Source organism: Equus asinus, chromosome 11, assembly GCF_041296235.1.
Source record: "Equus asinus isolate D_3611 breed Donkey chromosome 11, EquAss-T2T_v2, whole genome shotgun sequence".
NCBI lineage: Eukaryota > Metazoa > Chordata > Mammalia > Perissodactyla > Equidae > Equus > Equus asinus.
In genome coordinates this window covers 82,153,983-82,171,686 of record NC_091800.1, presented here as the reverse complement: position 1 = coordinate 82,171,686, position 17,704 = coordinate 82,153,983, and the positions used below count along the sequence as shown (strand labels likewise).

Genomic DNA, 17,704 nt, shown 5'->3' with positions numbered 1-17,704 from the left:
TTTCCTGTGGCTACACAAGCCTTTTTTAACCCACCAATTACTTTAACATTTTTATTGTTTAGAATAGTGTGTGAAAGTGACAAAATGTAGTTTTGATAGAAGTCTTTGAATAATGCAATCTAATCTTTTCTGATTTTGGCTTTTTCAGTTGTGGGAAAAACAAAATAAATTTGTGTAGTGTCAATCTTTTTAACTTCGTGTCCTATTTACCAACTTTTTTGACAGGGACAAGGAAAAATATTCTTTTAAATGTCTTTTCAAATTTGTATGGGATTGGGAAGGAATGACTGACCGTTCCCCAGGACAGAAAAAAAGTTGGTAACCGAAAAGGCCATGTCTCTGTTACAAAATTTAGGTTATTTGTGTAATTAACAGTATACCGACATTTATGCATGTTTCATTCCCCCCCTGCTCTCTTTGAAGTTGGAATGCTTAATACAGTTGGTGCAAGCTGGAGCCACGCTTGATGTCTCCACCACGCGTTATGCGCAGACCCCAGCCCACATTGCTGCTTTTGGGGGACACCCTCAGTGCCTCATCTGGTTGATTCAAGCAGGAGCCAGCATTAACAAACCGGTAAGGGAGTGTGATGGTCAACTTGGTTTGTTTTGTTTTCTTTTTCCACTTACGATTACATGGTGTTGTCTTAAATTGAGGCCTTAATTAGAGTTTGATATATTTATGTGTGGGCTAATGGGAATTTGTGTTTATTGAATTATTTGTGGGTAATAGGAGTTTCCCATAGCAGTGCTTTCACCTGTTGTATGAGTGGCTGTGACCCGCAGCCATCCAAGGCAATTTGCCCACGGTTACAGCTGCCAACTAAAGAGTATGGCCTTGAGCCCAGGTCTCCTGGCTCCCCTGCTCGCAGCTGCCTTTGCTGCTTTTCCACAGGTGATTGTGAAGACACATCTGTGCTAGCAAAAGAATGGCTCTGACATCGTCTCTGTGGTTAGGTTAGCATCAGCAGATTGACCAGTGTGAGTTAATGCTGCTTCAGGTACATGGTGGGGGTGATGACAGATGCAGATAAGTAGCCAAGTGTTGTGAAGGAAGTGACTCTCAGACGCCACATGCAGGGAGTTTGCATTTAAGTGCGCAAACATGAACATGAGAGTGCCAGTTTTTTCATGTAATTTCAGTATTCTTTTCGCTTTGGTGGGAAAAAAACACAAGAAGAGTGTTTAGCTTACTGGGAGCTCTCTTCCCTAGACAGACATTTGGTGTAGAAGACTCCATGGATAGTCTGACTGGAGCAGCCCCAGACTTAGCCCCCTGCCGCGAGGGTGGATTCCTCAGAGGGACTTATGCCTCTGGCTTTGTACCTGTTCTTCATGCCTTTCTACTTTTCTCTTTCAGTTTATCCTGTTTTTATATGCTTTTTCCACTGATATCAAGAGACTGCTGTGTGCAGAGGAACTGTTATTTCCGCCTTTCTGCTTTTGTCTTTCCTAACATTCACCCCCGGTCATAACCAGGTATAAAGTAGTTGCAAGCCCCTCTCAGGAAGATAACTCAGCTACCCACCTAAGAAGCAAGTCGTTGAGGAAAGGGGTTTTCAGCAGTGCGTCAGTGGGAAAGGGAAGTGAAGGATCAGGGGGCAGTTTGTTCTCAGTAAAAGACTTGTAGGAGAGAGGACGGACGGGGAGAGCCCTAGATTTTAGGCCTGTTTCTGTTACAAAACTGGAACTCAGGAGGTGGGACAAGTTAGGCTTCCCCCGCTGCCCCTTCCTCTCTTCCTTCAGCCTCCACGCACTGAATCTTTGTGTGTACGTACTTCTCTGCCGCTTTGCGGCTTTTATCCCTGTGCTCAGAAGTCATGAATGGGCAGCTGTGCACCGTTATTTCACGAGGCATTGCCTGTCTCTCCACTTGTCTCATTCCTGGTCCTGCATCCTTTCCTCCTTTCTCCTGGTAGAGGGCACCTGGCTCAGCCTCTTCATCTCTCTGGCCTTCGGCAAGTCATTTACTTGATCTGTGGCTCAGTCTCCTTATCAATAAACTATGCATAATCCATGAATGGCAGTAATTAATATTTAGTATTAATATGTAATTTAAGTATAGAATATTCTTCTTTTTGTTTTGAGGAAGATCAGCCCTGAGCTAACATCCACTGCCAATCCTCCTCTTTTTGCTGAGGAAGACTGGCCCTCAGCTAACGTGAGTGCCCGTCTTCCTCTACTTTATATGTGGGACGCCTGCCACAGCGTGGTTTGCCAGGCAGTGCCATGTCCACACCCAGGATCCAAACCGGCAAACCCCGGGCTGCCAAAGTGGAACGTGCGCACTTAACCGCTGCACCAGTGGGCCAGGCCCTAGAATATTCTTTATGTTAATTTTCATTAAATTGTTACATATCACCTAATTTAGAGAGGTCTAATGAAATTGTCTAACAGTGCTTTTCAGACCTTTTTAAATCTAGAAGCCTCTTTTTAGTATAGTGTTTTGTAGCAACTCAGTATTTTCCACAGAGAAGGTTTGCCACTCTGCCCCTCCCTTCCTCCAAGCTGCTCTGCATGGAAATCTCTGAACCCTGCTCCCAGATCCCACTCTCTCCACGGCCCTCCTGTGTGTAAACTGCCCAGCTGGCTCAACATCCTGAGTCTGCTCACGTACAGGGGGTCGCTTGTGTTTCTTAAGCATGCTGGCGTTGCTCCTGAAAGCGTCTCAGTGCCGTGCTCTCGTGCTGAGCTTCAGTCTGGGTCTCAGATGTCGTCTTGCTCTCTTAGCTAGCAGTTGGACTGCTGTGATGGGCACCCAGTGACCCCTAAGTTCCCAGGAGCCCTTTTGTTGGCTCCCCCAACGCAGTGTTGACTCATCTTGAGGTAGACAGTTTTTCTCACTTCCTACATAAGCTGTTATAAAATCAGATCCAGGTGTTTTTTATTCTTTTTTTGTCTGTGTATGTGTAATATATTTGAACCCAGCGTAGTGTTTCTTAATAACATTTTGTTGATTTTAACTCATCTCCTAGTCTTAATTTTTTGGCATATTAGTTACTAACCATTGTAAGTTCATTTTCCTCAAGTTTCATAGAGACTCTGCCATTGCTAAGGTCAACGTAAGGGGCTACTGGAACTCAGATGAACTGTCTACAGGCTCTGTGTTCTAAGTTTACCCAGAGGAAGTTAGTTTTCAAGTGATTTATTTTTGGTGAGTAACTACCCATGGGGATCACTTTTTTTAAGTGTTGGCGAGTCATCTCTTTCATCCCCCTTTTGTTGACATTTGATGTTGCCTTTAGTTTCTTGTAACTAAATTAGAAATAAGGTTTTTCTTTCTTAAAATTCAAGGTGACTTGTCTGTCTTCAGATTTCCGGCACCTCTTCCGCTTTATTACTCAGTTTGCCAACTGTAGTTCTAGACTCATACTACAAACAGTTTGGTATTTTTGAAATGTGAGTGGTCTGAGCTTGAGATGTGAGTAACCTTAAAATGGCTTTTTACTCTTACTCTCTTAGCTGCAGTGTCCTTGAAATAGTGTTTGTTATGCCCTTCCCAGCTTAAAGATGTTCTCCTTGTATAACACAAAACAAGAGCTGGGTAGTTTTGCTTTTTCTCTGTCATCTGGTGTATCCTACCTTCTGCTTGAAATAGTAGAGAAAACCCTTATTTTTTCTTCTTGTGCCAGAGATAGCTGTAGAAGCGCTTTTTTGTTTTCTTGAGCTTTTTTTTCCCTCCCAAAACCTCATCTAAATCTCACTTCTGCTTTTCCTGGCAGTACTTGTATGTAATTTTTATTTGTCCTTATTATGTACCTTGTCTCTCTCCTACCCCACTTTTTGGGAGTTATGGGGTAGGTTTTTGTTTTTTTAAAAATCTAAGTTCACTAGATAGTTCCCATACAGCCACATGGTTTTCTGTTTCTTTCTTCAAAAGTGGGATTATTCTGTTTAGAACTTTATATCACTTTTGAGCTTATTTTTAAGTAAATACATAGACTTTTCCCTCCACTAAGCAGTCGAGTCTTTCATATTATATTTTCCTGTAAAATAATCTCTCACTCTTTCTTTTTACTTTGGCCTTCACCTCCATTTTTTCCGCTGTGAGTTAACATGCATTGGTGAAGAACTCAAGTATCAACTGAATTTATAAACTGTTTTCTCAGCACCATGCACTGTGTACTGTGGGCTCACTCCTGTTTTATATCTTTGTCCCTGAATTGTGTGTAGCCATCTACTGCCAAGTTCAGCTTCCAGTGATGTGGAAGTGTGATTGATTCAGGAACTGTTGCTGCTTAGCCAGTCGGAATTACCCAGGCAGAAAGTCCTAAATCAGTTTTTCTAACAGAAATGACTTCCTTCTCTTGATTGCTGTATCTTTCTTTACCTCTTGTTTGTTTGAGAGCCTGTGAGTGAAACTGTATTTCAGATTTTTTCCATTCCTATGGTGTAAGCTAATTCATCTTTTTGAATAGCGACGTTAGTCTCCAGAGTCATTTCCCTGAGTCGCTTCCTCCACCTCTTCCAGCCTTGTTTTCTGAAGCAGAAATCTGCTTCTAATGTAGCCTTCCTAAATGTCCTTGAACGAAGTTGTCCATCACAAACAGCCTGAGTTGTATACAAAGCTGGCTTTTTGATGCTTCTGTCCTCTCTTCTCATCTCTTCCTGGCCTTAAAGTTTAACACCAACCGTCTTGTCCAAAGTATCGTCCTAATTCAAGTTCAAGATAAGAAATCCCAGGGAGGCATTGATGATGTGTTGACTCAGGCCAGCCTTGTGGTAGACTAGGTGAACATGGGTAGCGTGGACCAGACATTATGTGCTGTTTCTTGGCCTTGGTTACCTTTTGTTTTTAAATAATTTGTCGGAGGATAGTTATTTGGGGTTTTATATACAACACATTTGTGCTAAGATCCAGCATAAAATGATTTCTAAACCGCCATCTAGAGTGTCTGCTGTCACAGCTGGAGAAGCCCCATGGTTTTTTCTTCTTTAAGAATTCAGGAGAAAGTGCTCCTTCCCTGGTCTGCTTTTATTTTCTCTTTGTGTTCTGCTTCAAATTTGGCTCACCATATTTTATTTCAAACGTGAATGTGTGGTGCATGATCTATGTTAACTATTTTACTTTACAATGTAGAAGTCTTGTTGGATCTGTATATTTGTGCGTGTCACTTTTTGTTGTTTCAGGACTGTGAGGGTGAGACTCCCATTCACAAGGCAGCTCGCTCTGGGAGCCTAGAGTGCGTCCGTGCCCTGGTGGCCAACGGGGCTCACATCGAGTAAGTGTCTTCAGTTATTCCTCCCAACCAAAGCTGTAGTTAGAGGTGTTGTGTTTAGAGACAGTATTTAGAGCAAGCAAAGGTCCTGACCTTTGTTTGTAACATCATTAATAGAATTTTGCTTTTTAGATCAGTTGGCCTTAGTGAGCAGAACTGTTGCGTGGGTTAAGTTGACCACTAGCAGAAGGGGCCCTAATTTCACAGCAGCCTCAGAATTCTTGCTGTGAGAGAGAGCATATTAGGATGGAAAGAACAGTTACCTATTCAGTTTGGAACCTGGCATTGTTGACTTTGCCACTGACTAGTTGTGTCACTGTGGTCAAGTCTTCAAACTTTTCTTTGCCAAGTTTTAATTTTGAAACCAGGGCCTGGAATTGAATTAGAATACATTTCCAGGCCTCTTTGGCTCAAAAACTTTTTCCAGACAATTGGCTTTTCTAAATTTTTATTTCCCCATCTTTCAGCAGATGTGAGATTGTGTTTTAAAGCCTATTATGACTTTTAATGATTTATGGCGCCTTATAAAATAGATCTGTATACATTAAAGACTTAAACTCAGTCTGAGCTTTTGATACTGATGGCGTTATTTTAGAGTATCCTTGTTTTAGCTTAGTTTACATCAACTAGCTTATTTATGGTTTGATAGAACAATATTTAAATGTATTAATCTAAAAATGTAAACTTGTATGCAAATCATTAGCTAGCCATGGCATTATACATTTATTTTAGGTATTAAATTTATTTGTATTAACTTTCTCTTAAAGATTTATATTATAAAAATTTTTTTCTGCAGTTACAGCATTAACAAAATGGATGTGGTTTTCACCCTTAAGTGTTGAGTGTAAGCTATAGAGCTGTAATAACCAAAATAACTATGATAATATCAGCTTTTTTGTTTGACCTTGTCTTGAATATTTTATAAAAATTAATTACAAACCACTTTATTCTAATTGGAAATGTGAAAATTTAGACTTTGGGAGAAATAAAACCCACAAAACTAACTTAGTTTAACCCTTTGGTTTCCACTTCATTGTTTTGACTCTGTGTTATAAGAAGTATTGAAAAGAGATCCTGGACAGCAAAACTGTATAGGTTAATGCAAGGCCTGTCTAGTACCAGGGCTGTCATTAGGCTCTTAGGATCTTGGCTTCTGTTTCATTAAGTATTACGGTTCAGATCAGTCATTAGTTTGGGCTTGGATCATTTACTTCTGTAGCAATTGAGTATTGTAAATGTGACCTGTGTTAACTGTTACGTTGCAGGGAGCCTTGTGACTGCATATGTAGTTATGACTTAAGGTAATGTAAAAACAGCTGATAATGTGAATATTTATTACGCAATCTCTAAAACATTGAGATGATTCTCAATGGATTGCTTTAAAGCAAAGTTATAGATGCAGTTTTCTTAGCTATATTTAGATTAAAACCTCAAATCTTTGATTTTAATAACAGAAGCTTTAATTACAAAATACAGAGTCATAAAATAATTTATTTAAATTGCTTAATTGTCATTTATTGAAATAAAGAATAATTAGAAGTTGATCTATTTAATAACTTATTTTTCTAAGCAAAACTCTAATTGGTCCTGAACATTTTATTACTAAGATGTTAGTTTTACTCATTTTAATGGATAGCTTAATCCTTTGAGCCAATAAATATCACTGTGTCCTTTTTTTAATAGGTGTCTTTTTTTAAATGACATCATTTTGTTTACAGTTCTGTCCTTGGTTACAGGACCCTCGAGTGTCTCTTTTCCACCAAGTGTGACTGAGCATGGCCTCAAGTGCCAGTCTATTTTTCCTTCTCAGTATAAGAGCCACTCTCTCAAGACCCTGCATTATGGTGATTTCCCTTGACTGAACTTTGAGATATTTTTTAGAAGAAATATTTAGCCTGAGCCACTTAGCCAAAAGCAATTCTTAAAATTATGAGTCTTTGGCCTAGAGATGGAGCACAACTAATCGTTACTTATTACTATTGTGTATGTGATTATTTTGTTTTAACATCTAGATGAAATGTCAGTTTTTGCCAGGAAGCTACATTGTAAATTGCTTTTTGATATCTGTTCAGCATATTTTTATAGTATTAACACTTTTAGTGTACCAACAAATAATAGTTTGATTCCCCCAAATTATGGTTCTTAGATCTATTTTACTTGTTTTCTATTGTACTACTCATATGGTAAAGTATAGTCCTAGCAAATAAAATGCCTTTTTCTTTTTTAGGAAGATCAAAGGGCACAGAATCCGTTTACTTACTTAAAGTTACTTATTTTTTTCCCAGTTCAGAATGGGCCAGATTATTAATTCTTCATATTATATGCTGTAATATTTAGGAGATAATATAAATTTTTCCTTTCCTGTGAATAGATTAAAAGGTGTCTCGTATCCATATTTTATCACACTTGGTGGTAATTAATAATTTTGTTATTAATTCCTACTTTGCTTTTTATATATATGCTACATGAAGTGGCCAAAGTCTTAAGTTGCTGCGTTTTTTGGTCATTGTGTAGATAATGAGGAGGGCAAGTGTACACTGCGTCTGTGGCTAGAATGGTTTGTTATATAACTTACTTGTCAATGTAGGCCGCATCTGTAAGATAACGCATGTCAGCTGCTGTGCATCGTATTACATTTTCTAGCACCACACGTGAGTATGTTGATGGAGTTTCTTTTTCTTCTCTTATTTTACATCTTAAGTTTTGGTGCCAAGTTTTCTTTTTCATGTGAGATTTTGTTTCTGCTTATATGATGGTCATTATCATTTGCCATTGTTTACATCTAAAAATAAAAAAGATGAAATGTCAGTTCTGTGACCAGACTAAATGTTTGTATACTTTAAATGATCTAAACCTCTACAGATGCTTCTCATTCTCATTTTTTCTCAAGTAGGTCAGGTACGGAGTTTTCATTAAGTAAGTTAAAATTGTCATTATCCTTAATTTTGTTTATATGACAGTTTAATTTTTCATCGCAGCCAGTATTTGAGTGCTGCTTGCTTCACACTTAAGATTTTTGGTTGAAAGAAGGGCATATACTAACATGAAAAAGTTGTTCCCTCATTTTTCTTTTGGATGATCAGATAAGTAACAATATAAGATTAAGTCTTAATGTGATACCAGGAAAAGACTTTGGAAAACTTGTTGACTATCTGCTAATAATTAAGAATACCTTTTTACCACCGATGCTGTAGAGTGCAGATTTTGAGCCTTGGATTATCTTTACTTTCAGTATTTTGGCACTGATTAATTTTAGTTACTTTGTCTTTATTTTCTTGAGAGAAGAGCGGAGACCGTTTCCATATCAACCAGATACTAGAGGTTTTTTAATGCCTCAGAGTGGAAATAAAGGGATTTAGCAGGCTTGAGAGTGAAACCAGAATTAACTTGCAGCTCAGGCAAATTTGCTAGTCCATTTTAATACCACATTGTACAGGTGCCAGTGTTTAATTAGGTCATGACAGAGTCTTAGAGGAATTTCATATAGTCTCATATATGAAACTATATCAGTCAAAGTCTCATACAGTTTCTATAGGAGAGCAATTCTGTAGAAGCCATTAATTCTGTGGTAACCAGGTCTTCAAATGGGTTACATAGATTTTAACTTATTTTGATCCCAAGAGGAGCTTCACCGTGGTCATTATCTGAAGAAGCATCTGTAGCCTTGTACAGTCATGCGTCGCTTAGCAGTGGGGATGTATTCTGAAAAACGCCTTGTTAGGCAGTTTTGTCATTGTGTGAGCATCACAGAGTGCACTTACACAAAGCTGGGTGGGATAGCCTCCTGCACACCTAGGCTACTTGGTGTACTAATCTTATGGGACCACCATGGCATATGTGGTCTGTTGTTAACTGAAATGAAACGTCATTATGTGGAGCATGACTGTATAAGCAAGTTCAGTGACTCACTCTAAAAAAAAATCTTTCTTGCCTAATTTAGAAAACAAGCACAGTTGGCTGTAATAACCAAAGTCTAAAATGTGATCTTAATATAGTTTTTTTTGCAGCGTTAAAAAAAGTCTATTGCTGAACTTTTAAAAAATCTTAGTTGAAATGGAGTTGGTTTGGTTTGGTTCCTTCCTAATTGGTGGCCACCCTTGTGACTACTCTGTTTGCTCACCCCTGGAGCCCTGTCTGGAAACAGGATTTCCTTAGAGTACACCCTCTGAGGAGCACGTTTTGCACTAGTGTCAGAAGTTTGCTTGCAACTTTTGCCCTTGGCAAAATATAACCCAGATTTACTTTATTAGCCATTCATTCATGTTTGAAATTCATGGTTTCTTTTCATTTGTTCACTTATTGGCCCTTGAGGATAGTAGTCCAACTCTGAAATTAGAATTATAACTCTAAAGTAGTAGTTTCTGATTGGGATCCTCTGCATTCCAGTCTCCTTGCCTCCTGGTGCTGCCTCCCTTACCTAATTGTCATGACCGCAAACTTGTCTGATCTTGCTATTTCCTGGCTCTTTTTCCTTTTATTAAAACGTTAACAGGCACGGTGGAGGAATTGCTTCATGAGATAGCTGTTGAAGTCTGCCTGCCAGACAGGAGCAGATGGTGGACTGACAGTATTCTAGAGTTGTTGACAAATTTAGTTTAGAATTTTGATTGTTTTTCATAACAGCTTGATTATATAGTTTTAGTATTTGTTTAACCACTCCTTTTATAACTAGTGCTTTCAAGTAAAACCAGTGATTTCTAAGTCTAATTTTCTCTTCCCTTTGCTAAATTATAGTAGGAGCATGTTAAGTATTTCATCAGACTCTTTGAATGATACTGTTACATTTTAATGTATGCAAACATAATGGGGGTTCAGTTGCAATGTAAAACTATCCTCAGTAATGTTGAACTTGAAATGAAAACTTGGCACCAAATTTATTCAGGTAGAAACTTTAAAAAATAGTTTCTTCCTATTGTTACCTAAAGAATATATTTAAGAAAGTTTTCATAATTATTTAAGAGTTTGGATACCAAAGGGTTAAAAATACACATGTTTTTCTTTTACTGAAGATATTTTAGATGTTTGCTAATGTTTTGTCTGTACAAATGGACTTTTAGTAATGTTTTTTTTAAATCTTTTTTTTTAATGATTCCATGTATTTGCTTATTTCCATCTAGGAATAGTTACTAATGTATTTGAGATACAGCATACCAAATTTTAAAGTAACCAGAATCGTGAGTTAATGGTTTTTAGTCCATACTGTTAAACTTTTGTTGAAATATTGACATAATGGGCTTCATGCTAAAAATTACTAGAGGTAATTGAAAAGGCAGCGTTTTGGAACAGTAGCTCTTGGTCAAGGTGGTCACATGACAATGGCTTACGCTCAGTAATTGTGCTTCTGCACCTCATGTATGTATATGTATTTTTAATCCAAATGTTGCCTGCAAATATGTGATCCCTTATAGTTTAAGTTTCCTGTTTTATGAACCATTGCCCGTTTTAAATCACACAGAAGATTCTGAATCTGTAAAAACTACACATGTCAATGTTTTACAGCTACGTAATTCGAATTGACTTGATTTTTTCAAGTAATCCTAGAAAGGGGGAGCATTCCATATAGAAACTGCTGAAACTGCCACAGGTGCTTCTCCGAAACCTTACGGTTGTGGCATTGAATGTTCAGTATGGCTTCCTTTCTCCACTCGAGGCATACTGTTGAGGTATTTGTTGCGGTGATTGGTTTTACTGCTAATCTAGGAATTCAGATCTAGACTCTTTAGATTTGCATGCTTTGCTTACCCTATTATGATACCTACCTTTTATTTGTAAACTAACAATAGTTAAGTTGAGATCAGAATTTTAACAGAAATATTATATATATAAAAATTGTGGTTATTTTTCATTGTCACATGGCATTAACGAAAAGAAAACATCCTGAAGGTGATGTGACAACTCAGATTCTAAAAATTTTATTTCAGGTATTTCCTGATCCGTGGTTTTTCAAATTAAAAAAAAAAAACTGTTGTTATTAGAATGGCTTCTCTGTTATGAGGTTGTGACACTATAAGTGGAAAATAGATGGGAAGTTAGCTGGCAGCAGAGTGGAGTTTTGTTACAAAGTTCTTTGAGGGAACATTTTTAGCTATAATAAATTTTAATACTCTCTTCAGAATTTTATGACAGAAAATATAACATATAAGCATTTGTGTTTTAACTTTAGTAAAGTTAATACCAGCTTGATTTATTTTGCCAGTTATTCAGCAGAACAAGTAATTCACAGTAAAGATGATTCTATGTCTTCCCGTGTTTTCATAGTCCAATTTTGAAAGAATACTAGGAACTATTGGGAGAAAATGGGTGCCCTGCCCAAAGACGGCTTTTCATAGTCTTGGTGAATGTTATGGGAACTAGACTACAGATACAGGCATGGTCACCATAACTTCCATCATAAATTGTAGGAAATTGATCTTACTAGCCTAAAAGTCTGATCATGTCAACTTTCTTTTAAAGAAAGTCAATTTTAAAACTTCAATAGACTAGACCTAATTCGAACATCAAGTTGATTGGTGTCTAATTTTTAAAATCTCTGCCCACTTTCAAAGATTTTTCAAGTGGATATTGGAGAAGACAAGAGAAGGTAAACTAACCTTTAGGATGACCTCACAGCACAGTCCCACTTGGGACCTCTCTTGTTTTCAGAAATGGACAAAGGTAAATTTTAGATCAGGCATAGTCTGATTGCCCAGGTGCATCAAACTGACGATGCTAAGTTCAAAAGTGTATGTTTTTTAAAGATTTAGTCTAAAAATATTGTGAACACTTTGATTACTACCCCAATGTTTATGCAAAATATAGTTTTTGAGAGTAGTTTTGAACAGTTTCTTCCAGGTACTGTAAATTTCCCTTTGGACTAACGTGTGTAAAGGCTGCAGTTCAGAAGAACTTGGTCTTTCCCAGCCTCACTTGAGGTTGATAGCAGTGGCCAGCAGTTCACGCAGTGAGGCCATATCCCACAGCAGTGAATACCTAGGGACCAAAGGGTGAGGGCTTGACTGCTTACAAGTAGTGTAATGGAAGAAAGTGCCACATTGGAATGTGAAATTGTCATAGAACCTGTAAATCCTAAGTCACATTCGTGTGTCCAGCTCCCATTGAGTTTTAGGAAAATAGCAGAGGGTAGCTTAGGTTTAATAACTACTTAAACTTGAAACACTGAATAGAATTTGATGGTTTAATAAATTGTTGATACGTTTTAACCAGGATTACTGTTTGAACTCCTAAAACATTAAAATTGAAAAATGCTTAAGTAGGAAAGCATATATGAAAAAAGAGTTTAAAGACCTGAGCCTCTTTTGTTAAAAATTAAAATGTTTCAAGGACTATACCATCTAATGATTATTTATTGTAGTCTTTGTTTGGAACCCCCCCACCCCCACACACACACAAGATTTTCAGCCTCTGTGGTACATTTGAAAGTCCTCTCTACCTATTAAATATTAAAAAGTGGTTTGAGGAATTCAGACCTGTAAAGACAGTTTTCATCTTAGTCGTATTAAGCACATTCCCTAATTCAACTATAAGACACTTAAAACTTTTTACAAAAAACACTCAAATGGAATAGGAATGATTGTATTACTTCTCTGTGCTCTGTCAGGGTCTTTTATTTGACATTGACATTTATTTGACATTCAGATATTTTTCTTGGTATTTAAAATTTTGTGGTTTAACAGACTTAGCAACTTTTTACAAGTTATTTTTGTTTGAATTGAATAGGGCACAAAATTACTAGAAAGACTTTTTCAGGAACCATAGAGATCTGTTCCTAAGTATAGAAAACTAGATGCCAGTATCATCTATTGGTTAAATGTTGCTCGACAGATCCAACCCACTGCTTGTTTTTGTGTGGCCCGTACACGAAGAATGATTTTTAAGTGTTTGAACAAAAATCAAAAGAACAACAGTATTTCATGATATGTGAAATTGTATGAAATTCAAATTCCAGTACCTATAAATAAAGGTTTATTAGAACATAGCCACACTCAATTGTGTACCTATTGTGTAAGGCTCCCTTCAGGCTACGTCGTCAGAGTGGAGTAGTTGTGACCGAGACTGTGGCCTGCAAAACCCAAAATACTTAGTATCTAGCCCTTTTCAGAAAAAGTGTCTAACCCTGGCTTAGATGATACGTAACGTTCCTTTCTGTCTGCTTTCTGTGACGTGCACTCTAGGATTGAGCAGCCACTTGGAAGATTTTAAATGTGAGCAGAGCACAATTAGGGAGTTAAACGTTTCCCAGGCTTAGAGCACAGAGGAGTGAATGTAGATACATAGGAGAGGAGATGTGAAGGAGAACCTTTGGAGGCAAGAGAGGGGGCGGCTGGTTTTGTTGCTGCGTACCAGAGTCAGGTGTTAACAGCTCCTTCTGCTGGAGAGGAATAGAAACACTGTGAAGATGAACTGTATGTTGTGTATGTTCGGTCTCAGTAACATGAGAAATAATGTAGTTGAAACCTTCTGTAGCTGACTAGCAGCAGAGAACGGATACTCTGTCTCCATTTCTGACAATATATAGGGATAATGCAAAATTATCATCTCCCTATTAATTCTCCCCAGTCACCATATGTCTCAGATTCTGATATCTGTCCATCCATTTTCTAGAATGTTTTGATCTTCCGTTTGCATCACTTTGACTTCCAGTCCCCCAAAGAATTTGTTTGACTTGTGATTGTCGTCTCTTACTTGCTTGGTCCGTACATGGGGAGTACATAGCACGAGTTGGCTGTAGTCCTTTTGAATGTTAAAGATAATACCTCACACCACCTAGAAATTTGAGTGGCTCTGTCTACGTGGAGTGGTGTGCAAGTGTTTGACTGCTTTTGGTGGGGAGGATGCAGGGCAAGGAGACCTTGCGTATTATTTTACGTCTGGACAGATGCTCCCACGCAAACATTTACAGTCTCCATGGTCTCCCAGTATTGCCAAAAATTTGTTGCTTAGTTTTCTTTTTTTTTCTTTTTTAAGATTTTATTTTTCCTTTTTTCTCCCCAAAGCCCCCCAGTACACAGTCGTGTATTTTTAGTTGTGGGTCCTTCCACTTGGTGGCATGTGGGATGCCACCTCAGCATGGCCTGATGAGCGGAGCCATTGTCCACGCCCAGGATTCGAACTGGTGAAATGCTGGGCCGCCAAAGCATGCGAACTTAACCACTCGGCCATGAGGCTGGCCCTGCTTAGTTTTCTTAAAGGTTATATTTCCTTGGAAGAACAGTAAACTTGCTTCTGTAACCCACGTTCAGTCTACTGTTCATTTTCTGAATGAAGAGTAAAGGAACTGAGTGTAGTTTTGGATGTTCTGCTTTTCAGCAACTTTAGATTGTTGGTGTGCTCCTTAAGGGTCTCAGCTTTCCTTGGTGAACTGGCATTTGTAGTGGTAAATGCTCTTTAACAAATCCATATGCTGTTCTTTTTTATTCTCTGATCCACTGAGGAGTCATCTTTACTGTCAACTTTATTTGTCCTAATTTTAAGCAGCAGCTTCTCATTTCCATAGTCTTTGATTTTGGAAAGTCTGTATTTGCCTGTAGAAACCATGTTTTATAAACTTTGCTTATGTTCTAGGTCTTCTCTTTCAAATTTTGAAGAGTTAAATTTTATTTTTAATTTTTACTTGGCAACTTATTTTTCTGTTCACATTCTTGATAGAGGAGACCTTTTGGACATCTTCACTTGTGATATCTTCTGAAAATGAAATACACCATTTAAAAAAACCATCCAGCCTGTATACTTACTTGAATGTTATGCTTCAGTAACATTAATATTAAAAAATCAAGTATATGATCATTGTATACACATAATTAATGTAATTCACTCTGCCAAAACTTTGGTGTTTCCTTTCTATTTAATTCATATATCAAAATAAAAATATTATGAAATTTCTGGAATAATATTCTTCAGAATTCACAGCCATAAAGTCAAGTGAAAATGTCAGTTTTAGTCCCTGAAAGTCCTGTACACAACTGCCTTACATTTTTCAGGAAGTAGTGTTGGTTTCTGTGATTCTCAAGTCTGTGTCTTCTGTATCTGACTACATTGAGTTAGGCTTTCACCTTTCCTAAGAATGTATAATACATTTCTTTACCTCATGCTTTAAAAGGTGAAGACGTGTTGAGTGATTGTCCAAACATAAATAGATTTTTTATTTCGGAAGTTGGAGCTTTATGAGTGTGACGGCTGGAAATATGAATGCAAGGCTTATTGTTATCTTTAAAATGAAAAAACCCTATTTGTCCCTGATTCTGTAGTTTTCACTCTGAGATGTTTTTGGTTTTTTGCCTTAACATTAACATAGGAAACAAGCATCAGAGGTTCTGCATCGGCTATTTCAGTGACACAAAGGAAGGCCTGTATTTGATCACACCTCTGCTGTGTCTGTAGTGTAGCTTGCTGAGTAGGTATGAGAGCTCTCTTTGCTGCTTCTCCAGTTTCAGTTTATCAGCCTGCAGCTAACAACCTGTTTTGATTTTTTGAAGATTTATTTCACAGAGCAGTGTATTTTCTTGCCTTACAGGGGAGCTTCAACATGGAGTTGCTTTTGTTCCCTAAATTTTTATTGTTTCCTAATTAAGGTTTACAAGTTGACCTGGTTCGTTGATATTCCTCTTGCACTTACTCTGTCACCACCTCCTCCTTTAATCTGAGTCTCAGCTGCTGTAGAAGACATCAGACTCTTACTTGTTAGTGGTCATCAACCACATTAGATGATGTTGCTTCTTTTCAGTGGTAGGACTCTTAGCTTAGGGGATGAGTTCCTGGGACAGTATTAGAAGATTTTTCACAGGAAACATCCCCTCAAATGCTCTAGAATGTCAAAATGTAATACTCCTGTAAGTTTTCCTCAGCACGCCCAAAAAACAACTCAGCTTTTCATATCTCCAGTCTAATGATAAGTTATTTTGATGTCAGGACATCCTTCTAAACTTCCACTTATAGTGTCACATGTGAGCATAAAATCTGGCTTGTTGGTAAGCCAATTACCTTTGTCTTTAGGAAGCCAATTTTTAAGAATGCCATGGACAATTTCAGTACATGTTTGTTTGTTATGATTTTACTCGAGCTAAAGGAATGGATTATTAAAATTAAGTGCAAATACTGTAGAATTCAGTTTCAGGTTAAGTCTGAAGTTAGCATAAATTTAGGTTCTTCAGACTAACATAAAAAATGATTTTGAGAAGTTAAATAGGAAGATGCTTTTTTTAAAGTTTAGTATATTGATTTTTAAATTACTATCTCCCAAATCTTGCTTAGTAATCAAATGTGCATAAGAGAGAAGTTAGTTGGTGAGCTAGGATTGAGTAACTCCTTCTTTAATGAAGACTTGCTGTAAATCTGTATACTCTTGCATATCACCTTCAGATAGATAGTCAGTGCAGCAGGAGCAGAGACCAGGTGAAAATGCTAATGGGATGTAATTCAGTGTTTTTGTGTCATACAGCCTGAGAAATGCCAGTGGCCTGACAGCAGCAGACATTGCTCAAACCCAGGGTTTCCAAGAATGTACCCAGTTTCTCTTGAACCTCCAGAATTGTCATCTGAACCGTTTCTGTAATAATGGCACCTTAAATGGGGGCCATCAGAATATATTTCCTAATCATGTTAGTGTGGGAACAAATCGCAAGAGATGCTTGGAAGATTCGGAACCCTTTGGAGGAAAGAGAGCTAGAACTGAAGGTGAGAGCACTTTGTGGGTGGGAAGGAGCAGACTTGTTTCCTTTCTTTAATGTGTGTTCTTTCTTACGGCTGAAAGCACCTTGGAGATGAGACCTTCACTTAAGGAGGTACTGTGCCCCGAGGATTCTGGCGCAGTGATGGTGGAGTTTTTCCCGTATTGCCACTTTGAAGATTGACCATTAAACAAAAGGGAAGGATATAAGAGGGCGTGTTGACAGCTCACATGTAAATGTGTATATATAACTTTCTGCACATCCAGGTTCATCTGCCATGAAATAGAAATATTTTTCTCATTTTTTGTACCTGTTCGAAATATAACTATTAAAAAAAAATCTGCCGCCGTGCCTGATTTTTTTTGTTTCCTGTACATGTTCCTGAGCTTATAAGAATTGTTGATCTGATAGTAAAACATAACTTCACATCTGGTAAGGTCGATGTTTGCTGTTCTCTTCCACTTGCACTGTCGTTTGCCCTCAGCTGCTCTCCATACCCCACAGTGTAATATGTGTTTGTCACAGCAAGATCTGATCTGTCAGTTTGACATTGAGGACTTAAGTCTCTAAGGTAAGTTATTTTAGCTTTAAGTATTCTTCCACCTTTTTTATCTTTAGTTAGTTTTGGAATTTGCACATAAGCAGAGTCAGTTAGTCACTCTTCCAAGTTGAAAAACCTCCCTTACACCTAGGAAAAAAAATCACCTATGTATACCTGTGTATAAAATTTCTAATCAGGAGACAAATTGATAGCTTAGCAGGAATATTTAGCAAACTTATACAGAAACAGAAATTTAGACGTGACAGTGAAAAGTAATCACGC

The 17,704-nt window shown here is 37.8% G+C and overlaps 1 protein-coding gene across 2 annotated transcripts in view; it reads left to right on the top strand.

Moving 5' to 3' along the window:
• Positions 1–17,704, top strand: part of ANKRD10 (ankyrin repeat domain 10) — a 34,055-nt gene that overhangs the window by 3,360 nt on the left and 12,991 nt on the right. For both annotated transcript variants that reach the window (XM_044779700.2, XM_070520152.1), the window contains 3 exons: positions 424–576; positions 5,130–5,221; positions 16,653–16,888. In XM_044779700.2, the coding sequence (XP_044635635.1) occupies positions 424–576; positions 5,130–5,221; positions 16,653–16,888 (481 nt within the window). The remainder of the gene's footprint in view (positions 1–423; positions 577–5,129; positions 5,222–16,652; positions 16,889–17,704) is intronic.